The sequence below is a fragment of the Callithrix jacchus genome, chromosome 11 (assembly GCF_049354715.1).
Source record: "Callithrix jacchus isolate 240 chromosome 11, calJac240_pri, whole genome shotgun sequence".
Taxonomy (NCBI): domain Eukaryota; kingdom Metazoa; phylum Chordata; class Mammalia; order Primates; family Cebidae; genus Callithrix; species Callithrix jacchus.
The window spans coordinates 18,115,125-18,128,135 of record NC_133512.1 but is presented as its reverse complement, the minus strand read 5'-3'; the positions used below and the strand labels follow the sequence as shown (position 1 = coordinate 18,128,135).

Here is a 13,011-nt window from a genome sequence, read left to right as displayed (position 1 = left end):
CGGGCTGTGCCTAGCATGGAGTGAAGTCTGTGCCTTCACATGGGGCTGGCTTGTGTCCCGAGCTCCCAATCCTCCAGACAGTGCTGGGAAGGGTTTTGGGGTAGAGGATGTGTCTCCTATCAGTGCTCGTTGTGGGGTCACCCCTGAAGCCCATGCCTTCGGGTCTCTTCTTAGCTCTGTAGGAGCCTCTTTCACTTCTGTTGGGGGTGCTGCTCTGGGAGCTGCTGGGGGTCTTGGTAGGATTCATATGGCAGCTAGCATGTGATCCACCACATCTTTCTGGGAGGAAAGGCATGGCTGTACCTGCTGACCCTGGTCCAGAGACCTGTGTCCCTGATTCCAGAAAAGAAGTCACCTAGCTGATGGAGCCGGGGAGAGGACCCAGGAAGAACTGGGGCCCAGCTCTTCCTGACACTTCCAATTAATCCTTTTGTTTTGGACTCCGTGTTTCCCATTTCCAGAGGTGAATGGTAGTTCGCATTCCTGGGACTTTCTGGACTTCCACTGGGTATGTCATCAGGCTTCATCTCCACTTTCCAGCTTAGCTTTTAGCTCCTTTGCTGCTAGTTATCCCTTGTTCACCGGCTCTTCTGACTTTTCAAATATTCTATTCCTATTGTACTAGTAAAGCAAAATGTGTGTCTCGTCAGCCATTCAGTGAAGGTCTGGCTTTTCAAGATTCCTTTCCATCATTAGATCATTTCTCTCTTGTTTTTCCCACATCCAGGAACAGCTGCTTCGAGCCAAGACGTCTGCCATTTTGTAATAGAGGGGAGTGTGGCAGGTAAGCCCTCTGTCCTGCGCAACCTGTTGTTCTGGCTCAGGAGACTGCAGGGTGCGTGGGATGTTCCGGCAAAAGAGTTTACCATCCAGGCTGGGAGCTGCCGGGCACGGAGTCAGAGGAACCCCTGAGCCACCTTCCCTTGGTTGACTGCAGAGGTGGGTGGAGCCACTGTGTCAGACCGCAGAAAAGCCTCAAATCTGGAGTCTGGAAGGAACGTGGAATTATCCCAGTTAGTAACTTGCTCTGGACTTTGGACGAGCAAGCTACTTGCTCTCTGCACTTTGGTTTCTCCCAGAATCTCAGGGTTCGAGTGTGTGCTTCCATCTCTCGTTCTGTGGCTTGTGATGTTCTCTCCGTGACGTCTTCACTGAGGAGTGTGCAGTTAGAATTAAAAGCAATAACACCTTCAGTGTTTCTTTTAGTAGCCAGGCCCTGTGTGGTCAGCCTGGACTGTGAGAAAGCCTTGTTACCCTTCGTGTTGTGCTGAAAACGCTGCTCTCAGAACCAGCCTTGACTCTGCTTTTGTTTGATGGACTTAAGCAGATTGCTGTTTTGTGGTCATGACCACCTTGGAAGCTCTCCTTTCTGTGGGGGGTGTATCTGCAGTTTCTCTAGCCTCTCCTGTGCCCTTTAGGGGCCTGAGGTGGCCCCAGAGCAGTTGGACTAGGGTAGCTTTTCTGCTCTCTGAACCCCAGGCTGAGATGGGATTTTCCCAGTGCCTTGCCCCTTAGTGCGTGTGAGTGCAGTGTAGGATATCAGTTTCGGAAGCCGTCCACTGTTGACTGTTAGTTACTGCTGTCTACAACGTCCAGCTTTTCCTACCATGTTCTCGGCTCGAGGGGAGTAGAAAATCTCTTATTCCTTGCTGTGGCCTTGTAAACTGCAGTGAATATCTCCAAACCTTCTGTTTTGCTTCCATCGTTGCAGGCTCGTGGGTGTATCTTTGTGGGGGGTGTGTGTGTGTGTGGTACATGGGGGTGCGTGTGGTTTGTGTGTGGTGTGTATGTGTGTGGGGTGTCTCTGTGGTGTGTATGTGGTGTGGGGTGTGTGCGAAGTGATAGCAGATGCTTAGTACGTATAGGATCTGTTCTTTCCCTCGCTGACTCTCAGCTGAAATGGAACCCTACTTTGTCCTCGATGTTCAGTAACGTTACGCCTGTGGCTTCCAGAAAGAGCCTCTCCCTTCCTGGTTCTTTCTCTGACATTTTGGGGACATTTTGGGGAGGGGGTGAGGCGACAGTGACCATGGAAGAGCAGAACTGGCCGGCCCTGCAGGTGGGAGGATGCTCCTTCTGGCGGCATCTCCGACTTGCCGCGGCCGCGATGTCCCCCGCCCCGCTCCGAATGCGGCGTAGCGGGTAGACATGGAGGGCTTTCGGCATCGTGAGAGTGGCCAGTGTGCGCGTCCTTGCCCATCAGGCGGGGGGGCTGTGGGGGAGGAGAGGAGGCAGTGGAGGGAACAAGGGGTTCTTCAGGGTTGCCATGAGAACCAGGGATCCGGGGATTGGGCAGCAGAGGGCCCCCGCCGGGCGTTGGGGCGTGGCCGCGTCACATGGGTTTGGTCCTGGGATTCCTGTTGTGCTCTAGGACCGGGCACTGCTCCGTCGTCCTCCCGCTCCTCGGTAGCGCCCGGTCCCTCGGCAGCTGAGGATTGTTGTGGCCGGGGAGCGGCTGGCTCCACGGAGGGGCCTCCGGGCACCTGCGCGGTGATGGCGCTGGAAGCCCCTGGGCGCACACTGGCGGCGGCGCGGCATCCCACCCTCGCCCGGATGGCGTCCCCGGAGGCGGCGCTGGCCCGCTTTCTGTGCTAGCGCGTTCGCCTGGCTCGCGGCGGCCTCGGCCCGGGTCGGCTTTCTGCGCCGCAGGCCCCTGTCCGGGGCGGAGCCGTGGAGGAGCAGCCCGCCCGGCTCCCAGCGCTGTCCATGCGGAGCGCTGTCCACACGCCGGGCACTGCGGGGGCCGGGCCCCGAAGCCCTCCCAGGGCCGGCGGCGCGCACGCAGCGACCCCGTGCGGCGGGTGCTGCCGCCCGCTCTCCAGGTACTCAGGTGGGCTCCACCGCGGGCGCGGGTCACGGGGGGCGCCGGGGGCGGCGGGGCCGGCGGGCGGGGTAGCCCGCGTGGGCTGCGGAGGTTCCGGCCGCGGCGGACTGGGCCAGGGAGGGAGGCCGGGAGGTCTTGCCGCGCCGCCCCGCGTCCGCCTGCCGCGGGCTCGCTGCAGTCCGGATTCCGAGCCTCGTTGCCGCCAGCCATAGGACAGTATTATGTAACCATTTTAAAATCTTAATTGTTTAATATTATGTAACGAGTCGTAACTGTACCCTCGGAAACCCGTGACGACGACTCGCGGGAACCTCGCCTGCTCCTTCCTCGCCAGGCGTTGGGCAGCGAGTGTGGGAACCGGCTTGGGAAACGAGCGGATCCGGGCATCTGGGCTACTGCTCCGGCTTTCTCGGAAAAACAGAATCCTGGCGCCTGCCGGACTTCGCTGAAACCTGGCTGGCATATGGTCGCGTATACAAGCCGTGGGTAAACGCATCTCGTCACGCGGCCTCTTTCTCCTTGAACACCTTCTCTCTGGAAGGGACATATCAGACAATGCGAATTGAGCGGTGCAGGTGTGGGCATGGGGTTCGCGTTCTTGATGGAGTTCAGAAAAATCGTGCATACGAACACACAGGACTTCCTAGCCCTTGATCTTCAGAAAAACAATCGATCACCTGTTCCACACGCCAGTCGCCTCCTTGGTCGGCTGCCATTTGTCTGTTGATGGCCCAGCCCCTGCCAGGGTGCTGGGGGGATCTCGTCTGCGGAGCCAGCACACAGGTGGCTAGGGGCGGGGGAGACTGCAGTCTAACCCCGCAAAGCTCTCCTTCCCAGCTCAGCGAGGGGAAGCGTGGGTGTCTTTCCTCATTGTTCTTTTTAAGTCTGAAAGGCAACGACTGCAGGGATTATGACGTGCTTGCGGCCAGGGCCTCCGGTGCTGCCTGGAGTCTCCGGCTTGTCTCTGCTCCTTTGCTGCCAGCATCGGGGGTGGGAGCAGGGGCCATGCATTCTTCCTTTGGCCTGGGTGGGAACAGGGGAGGTACTGGGCAGGGGCAGAAAGGTTTCTTGGGATTTCCTTTCTCTTTGTCACTCCGGAGAAGAAAGGTGATAGAAAACACTTATTTCAGATTGAGGTGCTTGGCAGCCACACACTGAAGGACGGTTTTTAATTGTAGGGTGGGGTGTGAGTGCAGTGTGGTTCTGCCCCCTCCCCCTCTTTGTGCTACCTGCCCTTGTACCTGGACCTGTGAATCAGGGATAATAGTTACTACCTTGTAGGATTGAGAATGGGGCATACTCACTGCTGAGGAACACAGTGAATGAAGTTATGGTAATTGCACGATTGGGATGAAGGGGGTGAGCGAAGTTCCAGATCGGTAGATTAAAATGTGAGTTATTTTTAGTGTCTCCTAAGGATTTCCATCACCAGTTGCTCCTCCAGCCATCATGTAATTACCATTCCAGAACTGGGCTTCCAGACTTCCAGAGAACACTGCATCTTTTGAATTTCGGAGGATAGATTCCAAAATTTGCATTTTTAGGCTACAGCCTAAATTCACTGACACTTGGGTTCCCACAAAAGCCTGGCTGCTTCTTGGAGTATGTACTTGTGACTTGTAAAAATGTCTTAGGAAACTCGTTTGGACTTGAATGCTTTTACCTTCCTTTCAGACTTGGCGGCGGGGTGGGGGCTGCATTCTTGTAATTCACAGGAGGAAGAATATGTAGGAGAGACCAGGGTTTTTAAGGTGTGACCTCTGAACCACCCAAGTCAGAGCCAATGGGCTCTTGGTGCTTATCCCTAGGCCTCAGCTCCCAGCTATGAAACTGACTTTCTGGGCTTGGGACCTAGAATTTTTTGTCTTTGTGAAGGCTGCCAGGTGATCCTTACAAGCATAAAGTGTGAGAACTGATGTGGTGTTCTGGGCCTTGTAACCACTGGGGCTTCTGGTGATTCAGTTAGAAAGTTGGCAGCTCCTGTCTGAAGGGTCAAGGGCAGAACCGGGGGTGGCCTTGAGTCAGTCTGAGCCCTGTGGACCCTGGGAGGTCTGGGAGCACATGTCAAAAGAGGCCTTTGTGTGGGCCTTTTGTTTCTGTCTTTTCTGTCCGTTGAAAAAAATAAGTTGGCACATCTGGTAGTGGGCATGGCCGTGCAGCATCATGTGCAGAGCTGCTGTGATGGATGGTATTTTCTCATATTTCACAAAATTCACTGGCTGGGCATGATCCAGAAAGGCCTAACCCATCCCAAACCCTGGAACCCTTTCCATGACGGTTTATTCTGATTCGTTCAGGAGACGTATTTCCTTCCGTTTTCATGTGGAATGGGCTTTGTTCCTCTCATGGCTGGCAGAGGTTAAATTAAAGGGGCCAGAAAACGCTGAGCTGTGGCTAGGATTGCAGTGGGTGTGGTGGGGGCAGTAGGCATTTATTGGCCCCATTTGCTTCTTCCCTTTTTTTCTCTGCCTCCTTGGTTAGGGGGTTGGTGGGGAGTCCAGGACTATCTCTCCAGGGACATTTCTGGTCTGTAGAGACTTGCCTGCAGGCAGCTGGGAGAGTCTGGGCTGAACTCTAGATGCCTCAGGCACAAATCTGATACTAATGAGGGGAGAAAATTCTAAATGTGTAAATGGTACCTGTAAATCAGCTACAAGTAATTCCTTTCCTTTCCTGTGCTGTGTCTGGGAGCCAGCTTCTGAGTGCCGTCAAGGTAGTCCCGGTGGTCTGAGACTGGCGATGTGCCCTTGCCAACAATGGCCGTGCAGTTCTGAGCAGTTGTTCAGCATTCAAGTGGGATGAGAATGGCAAGGAGTACTCTGGCTGGCTTTTGACAAGGGACCCCGCCTGTTATTCACTCAACAGGTGTTTGAGGAGCCAGTCTGTCTCTGTCATCTGTTCCTGCCTTGCTTAGATGGAAAATAATGAAATCTGTGTAGGAGGGGAGGGTGAGTTGAGGGATGCCCTGGGTTGACTGAACAATAAAATAGTGATGTTAACGTATTTTGCTTATTTATTTTCTTAAAGGGAGCTGACACATTTCAGTTCCGATGCAAGTTAAATATTAACAATCTCTGAAAATACCACTACTTAAACTTTAATATGCATGTGAATCTCCTGGGGCTGGTGATAAAATGCAGCTTCTAATTCCGTTGGTCTGGGGTGGGACCTGAGGTTTTGGGTTTCTGACCAGCTCCCACGCATTATGCTTGCAGTTAGTCAGTGGCCCACACTTGGTGCAGTAAGGTTTTAATACATTTCCCCCCATGTTATCTTTAATGTCTTTTTCTCTAGAAATTCTCTGAAGAGGACGCTACATGGTAAGAACTATACTTAATCTAAGAATTTTTGTACCAAGAATTTTCTAGTGATTAGCCCTATGTTGTTAAAATGACATTCTGAAATATGTCTATACTTTATTCCAGTGGCAAATATTTGTACAGTGTCCTGCTTTGACATTTGCCTGTGGGTTTTTGTTGTTGTTGTTGTTGTTTTAGAGATGAAGTTTCACCATGTTGGTCAGGCTGGTCTCAAACTCCTGATCTCAGGTGATCCACTCGCCTCGGCCTCTCAAAGTCCTGGGATTACAGGTGTGAGCCACCGTGCCTGGCAAATTTCTGTGGATTTCATTTAGTGGTTTCTCTTTTGTTTAGGATGACAGAACACTTAGAAATTTTGAAACCTTTTGAATTTTTAGCAGATTTAGAAGGCCCACCTGCCTTCCTTTTAATTAAGAATGTAGGAATTGTATCAGCTTTGAGCTTTTGCACGCTAACAACCCACTTTTTCCGAGGTCCCTGCTCAGTGCCTTCATGTCTCAGCATCACAGTCTGGAACCAGGAAGTCTTCCACGCCATAGAGAGAAGCAACAAAGATCTCTCAGTGGGACTACTGGCTGGGGCCCTTGCCTGCCTCCTGTCAGCATGAGCCTGACCCTACCCTTGGAGGCAGGATTGGGTTGTCCCATTATTCCTGTAGGGTAGATGGTATGAGAGCAGCAGCCTTGTTTGTACCTGTGAATCTGTTCTGCGTATAAGGCTCCACTGTGTCGATCACGTCTCCTTAATACTACCTTTTGAAAAATTCTACAGCCAGAGTTCTTCCTTGTGTAGTAAAGACACTTCTGAAGTTTTGTATTTGTGCCCACCCTGTTTGGTCAGTAAATGCATTGACCCATGGGACTTTGGACCCCTTCCTTTGTCATCTTTTAACAGTCTTCCCAGACTGGTGGTGATGTTGGGCAACTGAATGCTTCCTGAAGGTTAGAGTCTACAGGAGCTAGTCGTGTATTGCCAAATAAGTGAGGAAACATTGGATTAGATAAAGTTGGTTTCTTTATGGCACAACATATCAGGAAATTTTGGGTGCCACGATGTGCTATGACACTTTAAGAGGAAGATGTCTGGGAAATTTTGGGGCATCAGAAGGTGGGGCTAGAACCCTTCTTGTACTAATTATTTCACTGGACAAGTTTGGTTTTTATTTTTATTTTTGTTTTCCTTTTACTTTAAGTTTTGGGATACCTGTGCAGAACATGCAAGTTTGCTACATAGGTGTACGTGTGCCATGGTGGTTTATTGCACCCACCAACCTGTCATCTAGGTTTTAAGCCCCACAAGCATTAGCTATTTGTCCTGATGCTTTCCCTCCCCTCACCCCACCCCTCCCTCACAGGCCCTGGTGTGTGATGTTCCCATTCCTGTGTCCATGTGTTCTCATTGTTCAACTCCCACTTATGAGTGTGAACATGCAGTGTTTGTCTTTCTGTTGCTGTGTTAGTCTGCTGAGGACTGTGCTGCTATAACAAAATACGGTACATACATACCATGGAATACTATACAGCCATAAAATGACATGATGTATGTACCGTATTTTCTTTATCCAGTCCATCACTGATGGGCATTTTGGGTTAGTTCCATTTCTTTCATATTGTAAATAGTGCTGCAGTCAACATATGTGTGCATATATCTTTATGGGCTAGTTTTTTCATAGACTCTTCTCTTAAAAAAAAAAAAGCTTTATTGAGATATAATCAACATACCATACAAATTACCCATTTAAATTTGAAGTGTATAATTCAATTAGTATATTTACAAATATGTGCACTTGTGTGTGTGTGTGTGTGTGTGTGTATGTATGTATACACATTGCTGTGGTCTGAATGTATCACCCAAAATTTGTGTGTTGAAACCTAACGGCCAATGTGATGGAATTAAGAGTTGGGGCCTTTAGGAGGTGTTTAAGTCATAGGGGTGGACATAGATGGGATTAGGGCCCTTTTAAAAGGGCCTGAGGGGGAAATGAGTTTGCTCTCTTCTGCTTTTCCACCGTGTTGAGGATACAGCATTTGTTCTCCTCTGGAGGGTGTGGCAACAAGACACCATCTTGGAAGCAGAGGGAGGCCCCCACCAGACGCTCAACCCCCAGTGCCTTGCTCTTGGAACTCCTCTCCTCCAGAGCCATGAGAGATACATTTCTGTTATTTATAAATTACCTAACCTGTGGATTTTGTTACAGCAGCACAGACAGACAGTAATTGGCACTGAGAGTGGAGTGTTCTATGGCAAATATTTAAAAGAAAAGTGGAATTGGGCAATAGATAGAGACTGGAACAGTTTGGAAGTGTTTGCTAGAAAAAACTTAGATTTCTGGGAACAGAGCATTAAGAATTATTCTGGTGAGGGCCCAGAAGAAGAGGAGAGCTGTGGAGAGAACCTCTGTCTTCTTAGAAATTTCTAAGTGGTTGTGATCAGAATGCTGGTAGAATTACAGGCAATAAAGCCCATTCTGATGAGGTCATAGATATAAATAATGAATATCTATCTTATTGGAAACTGGAGGACAGACAGTCCTTGCTACAAGGGGCAAAGAACTTGGCTGAATTATGCCCATACTCTAGGGCTTTGGGGAAGGCAAAATTTAAGAGTGACGACCTGGGATATTTGGTGGGAGAAATCCCTGAGCATAGTGTTCAGTGTGCTACATGACTTCTCTTAGCTTCATGTTATCTCTTTTTATTCTCTTAACCTCCCATTTAACGGTAAAATGTGAGAGAAATGAATTGAAAATGGAATTTATAGTCCAAAGGGAAGCAGAGCTGGGTACTATGGCTCATACCTGTAATCCCAGCACTCTGGGAGCCAAAGTGCGAGGATTGCTTAAACTCAGGAGTTTAAGACCAGCCTGGGCAACATATTTAGCAAACCTATTTAGTAGAGACCTTATCTCTACTAAAAATAAAAAAAAATAGCTGAGTGTGGTGGCGTGCCTTTAGTCTCAGCTACTCAAGGGGACTGAGGTGCGAGGATCACTTGAGCCTGGGGGGTCAAGGCTACAGTGAGCCATGGTTCTCGTGCTGCACTGCAGCCTGGGTGACAGAATGAGGCCCTGTTTTAAAAAAAAAAAAAGAAGCAGAAATTAAGGATTTGGAAAATTTTTAGCTTGCTCAGGTTGTAAAAGCATGTTTGGGAGAAAACACTAAGGGCGTGGCCAAGTGACCTTTTGATAAGGAGATTAGTTTGGCTAGAAGGAAGCCAGATGCTATTCATCAAGATCATGGAAGAATGATCCTGAAGGCATTTCAGAGATGATCAGTGCTGCCTCTCCTATCAGAGGCCCAGAATACCAAGGCCCAGAGAACAGACCTATGTTAAAAGAGAGGGCTTGGGCGCCTGCAGGACCTTAGCATTCACTGCCTAGCACCACCTCAAGTCTCTGCTCTCCTTGGCTGCCCCAGCTATGGCTCAAGGGGGCTCCAGTGCAGCTAGTTCCATTGATCTGGTAGGCACAGGCCATAAACCTAGGTGACATCCATATGGTGCTAAGTCTGCAGGTATGCAGAGTGCAAGAGCTGTGGGTGCATGCCTACCTTCATTTAGATTTGAAAGGATGCCTCAGAGAGCCTTGGGCTCAAACAGAGAATTGCTGCAGGGTAGAGCTGCTGCAGAGTCTCCCTGCTAGGATAATGCCTGATGGAGCCATAGGTGCAGGGAAGCCGAAAAAGAGCCCCCACTAGGGCAGTGCCCAGCAGAGTCTTGAGGTTGAGACCACACCAGCAAGCTCCCACAAGGACAATGCCTAATGGAGCTGTGGCGGTGGGGCTGCCCCTGGGAGCCTATAACTAATGTGCAGTGCCAGCCTGGGAGAGCTTGCAGGTACCCTGCTGCAACCTGTGATTGCTGCTGTGCGGTTGTGCCCAGCATGTGGCAGCAGGGCTGCTCAGGGCCTTGGGAGCCCAACTACCGCCCCATTGTGCCTGGAAGGCAGGACATGGAACCAAAGATTCATTCTCTAGATTTAATATTTGTCCTATTTGGTTCTGAATTTGGTTGGGACCTGCTATATCTTTTTTCTTTCCTGTTTCTCCCTTTTATAATGGGAGTGTCTGCTCTTCATCTGTCCCACTATTTTTTTTTTTTTTTTTTTTTTTGAGACAGGCTCTCACTCTGTCATTCATTCAAGCTGGAATACAGAGTTGTGATCTAGGCTCACTGCAACCTCTGCCTCCTGGGCTCAAGCTGTCTTCCCACTTCAGCCTGCTGAGTAGCTGAGACTGCAGGAGTGTGTCATCACGCCCAGCTAGTTTTATTTTATTTTTGTATTTTTAGTAGAGATGGGGTTTCGCCATGTTGCCCCGCTGGTCTCGAACTCCTGGGCTCAAGAGATCCGGCCACCTCAACCTCCCGTAGTGCTGGGACTGCAGCAGTGAGCCACTGCTGAAGTCTGAAGCATTTTGCTCAGGTTGAAACACATCTTTAAGTCTCACATGCATCTGGTTTAGATGATATTTAGATGAAATTTTAGACTTCAGAATTGATGCTGGCATAAGATAAGACTTTGGGGCTATTGGGCTAGAATGAATGTATTTTGTATGTGAGAAGCACATACATGTTGGGGGCCTGAGGTGGAATGCTATGGTTTGAATGTTTGTGTTTCCTTATGGCCTTATCACCTCCCCAATGCAACTGTATTAAGAGGTATGGCTTTTGGGAAGTGATAAGGTCATGAGGGCTCTAGTCTCATGAATGATTAGTGCTGTCATCAAAGGGCTGGAGAGAACGAGCTAGCATCCTCTTTTTGCACTTCTGCCATATGAGGGCACAGCAAGAAGGCCCTTACCAGACACCGAATGCTGGCACCTTGATCTTGAACTTCCCAGCCTCCAGAACTGTGGGAAATAGATTTTGTTCTTTATAAGTTATCCAGTCTCAAGTATTTTGTTATAACTGCAGAAATGGATGAATAAACACACACATACACACACACACACCCCCCCACACACACACACACATTGTATATACAGTGTTCAATTAATATATTCACAGATATGTGCAACTACCACCATAGTCAATTTTAGAACAAAAAGAGACCCTGCACCCTTTAGCTATCATACCTCCCACTCCCTGCCATCCCATTGCTTTTCCAACCCTAAGGAACTCAACTTTTCTGTCTACATAGATTTCCCTGTCCAGGACAGAATCATCTGTGGTTTTTGTGAGTGTCTTCTTTCACTTAGTGTGATGTTTTCATGGTTAATCTATGTAGTAGCATGCATTAGTACTTCTTTCCTTTTTAGGGCTGAATAATATTCCTTGTATGTATATACTACTTTTTGTTAATTCAACCGTTGATGGACATTTATGTTTCTACCTTTTGGGTATTGTAAATAATGCTTCTGTGAACATTGGTATATAAGTATCTTTGAGTACTTGCTTTCAATGTTTTTGTATATATGTCCAGATTAGAATTGCTTCATTATATGGTAATTCTATGCTTAGCTTTTCGAGGAATTGCCAAACTGTTTTCTAGTGCAGCTGGACCATTTTACATTCCCACTAATAATGCACCAGGGTTTCAATTTCTCCACGTTGTTGCCAACACTTGACATTTTTCATTTTCTTTCTTTCCTTCCCTTCCTTTCTTTTTCCCTTTTTCTTTCCTTATAGCTGTCCCAATAAGTGTGATATGGTTTGGCTCTGTCCCAAATCGCATCCTGAATTATAGCTCCCATAATTCCCACATGTTGTGGGAGGGACCTGGTGGGAGGTAATTGAATCATGGGGGTGAATCTTTCCAGGGCTATTCTAGTGATAGTGAGTAAGTCTCATGAGTGCTGACAGTCTTATAAAGGGGAATTTCCCTGCACAAGCTCTCTTCTCTTGTCTGCCACCAAGTGAGACATGCCTTTCACCTTCTGCCATGATTGTGGGGCCTCCCAGCCATGTGGAGCTGTGAGTCCATTAAACCTCTTTCTTTTGTAAATTATCCAGCCTCTGGTATGTCTTTATCAGCAGTGTGAAAATAGACTAATACAAGGCGTCAGATGATAGCTCATTGTGTTTTGATTTGCATTTTGTTGTTGAGATGTAGGAATTTATATAGTCTAGATATTAATACTCATCAGATATATGATAAGCAGATATTTTGCCCCTTTCTGCAGGCTGTCTTTTCACTGTCTTCCAAGTGTCCTATGATACACAAAAGCTTTTAATTTTTGAAGTTCATTTATTTTATTCTTTTGTTGCCTGTGCTATTGGTGTCACGTCTGAGCAGTCATTGTCAAATCCAGTGTCAACATAAAGATTTTTCCTTATGTTTTCTTCTAAGGGTTTAACAGACATAATTTTATTTCTTCCTTTCCAGTTTGGATGGCTTTCATTTCTTTTTCTTGCTTAACTGCTCTGGCTAGAGTTTCTAGTAGTGTGTTAAGTAGAAGTGACCAAAGCAAGAATTATGCCTGTTTTTACTCTTAGGGGAAAAGCTTTCACTTTTCACCATTGAGCATGATTGCTTGTGGTGGAATTTGTAACAGACATTTACAGGTACTTAATTCGCTTTCCTTGGTGGAATGTTTCTGGAACAATTCTGTATTCTTTGACTGTCTTGGGACTCTTGGATCCAGGATGCAATCTAGAAGCCCAGAACGAGGTGGCTGGGGAGTTGGGAGACGCAGGTAACGTGAATTTGTTCCGTTTCTTTCCAGACCTGGTGGCCATGTTGTAGTCTTGAGGGTTGCAGCAAAGCCCTTAGGTTTTGAGTGCTCTTTCAGAGGCAAGGAGGGTTCTTACACCAATGTTCTCACAGCTTTACTCCGTTTTTATGTCTCAAAATGATCCAGACTGTGGGTGGTGGTGATGTTGAAGGAGGTCTCCTGAATAGTTCCACATCCCCATCACAATTTCATTTCG

General features: G+C 48.3%; 2 protein-coding genes and 1 long non-coding RNA gene across 11 annotated transcripts in view; 2 read left to right on the top strand and 1 right to left on the bottom strand.

The window, feature by feature from the left end:
• GRB10 (growth factor receptor bound protein 10) overlaps positions 1 to 13,011 on the top strand; it is a 212,968-nt gene that overhangs the window by 8,115 nt on the left and 191,842 nt on the right. For 3 of the 9 annotated variants that reach the window (XM_035253404.3, XM_054237095.2, XM_035253397.3), the window contains exon 1: positions 2,351 to 2,830. The exons of 5 other annotated variants lie outside the window; for them this stretch is intronic. Coding sequence is in view for 1 of the 4 variants with exons in the window: in XM_078342437.1 (XP_078198563.1) it covers positions 3,551 to 3,607 (57 nt within the window). In the remaining 3 variants the exon portion in view is untranslated. Of the gene's footprint in view, positions 1 to 2,350; positions 2,831 to 3,092; positions 3,608 to 13,011 lie in introns of those variants that run through there. One more of the 9 variants, XM_078342437.1, reaches the window with a different exon arrangement.
• LOC144578329 (uncharacterized) overlaps positions 2,351 to 13,011 on the top strand; it is a 79,803-nt gene continuing 69,142 nt past the window's right edge. Inside the window, exon 1 of the mRNA XM_078342440.1 lies at positions 2,351 to 2,822. Coding sequence (XP_078198566.1) covers positions 2,707 to 2,822 — 116 coding nt within the window. The 5' untranslated portion in view covers positions 2,351 to 2,706. The remainder of the gene's footprint in view (positions 2,823 to 13,011) is intronic.
• Positions 3,055 to 3,711, bottom strand: LOC144578330 (uncharacterized). The gene is made up of 2 exons (XR_013523867.1): positions 3,502 to 3,711; positions 3,055 to 3,358 (listed from the first exon to the last, which is right to left on the bottom strand). It is a non-coding gene; the product is annotated as an uncharacterized LOC144578330 (long non-coding RNA).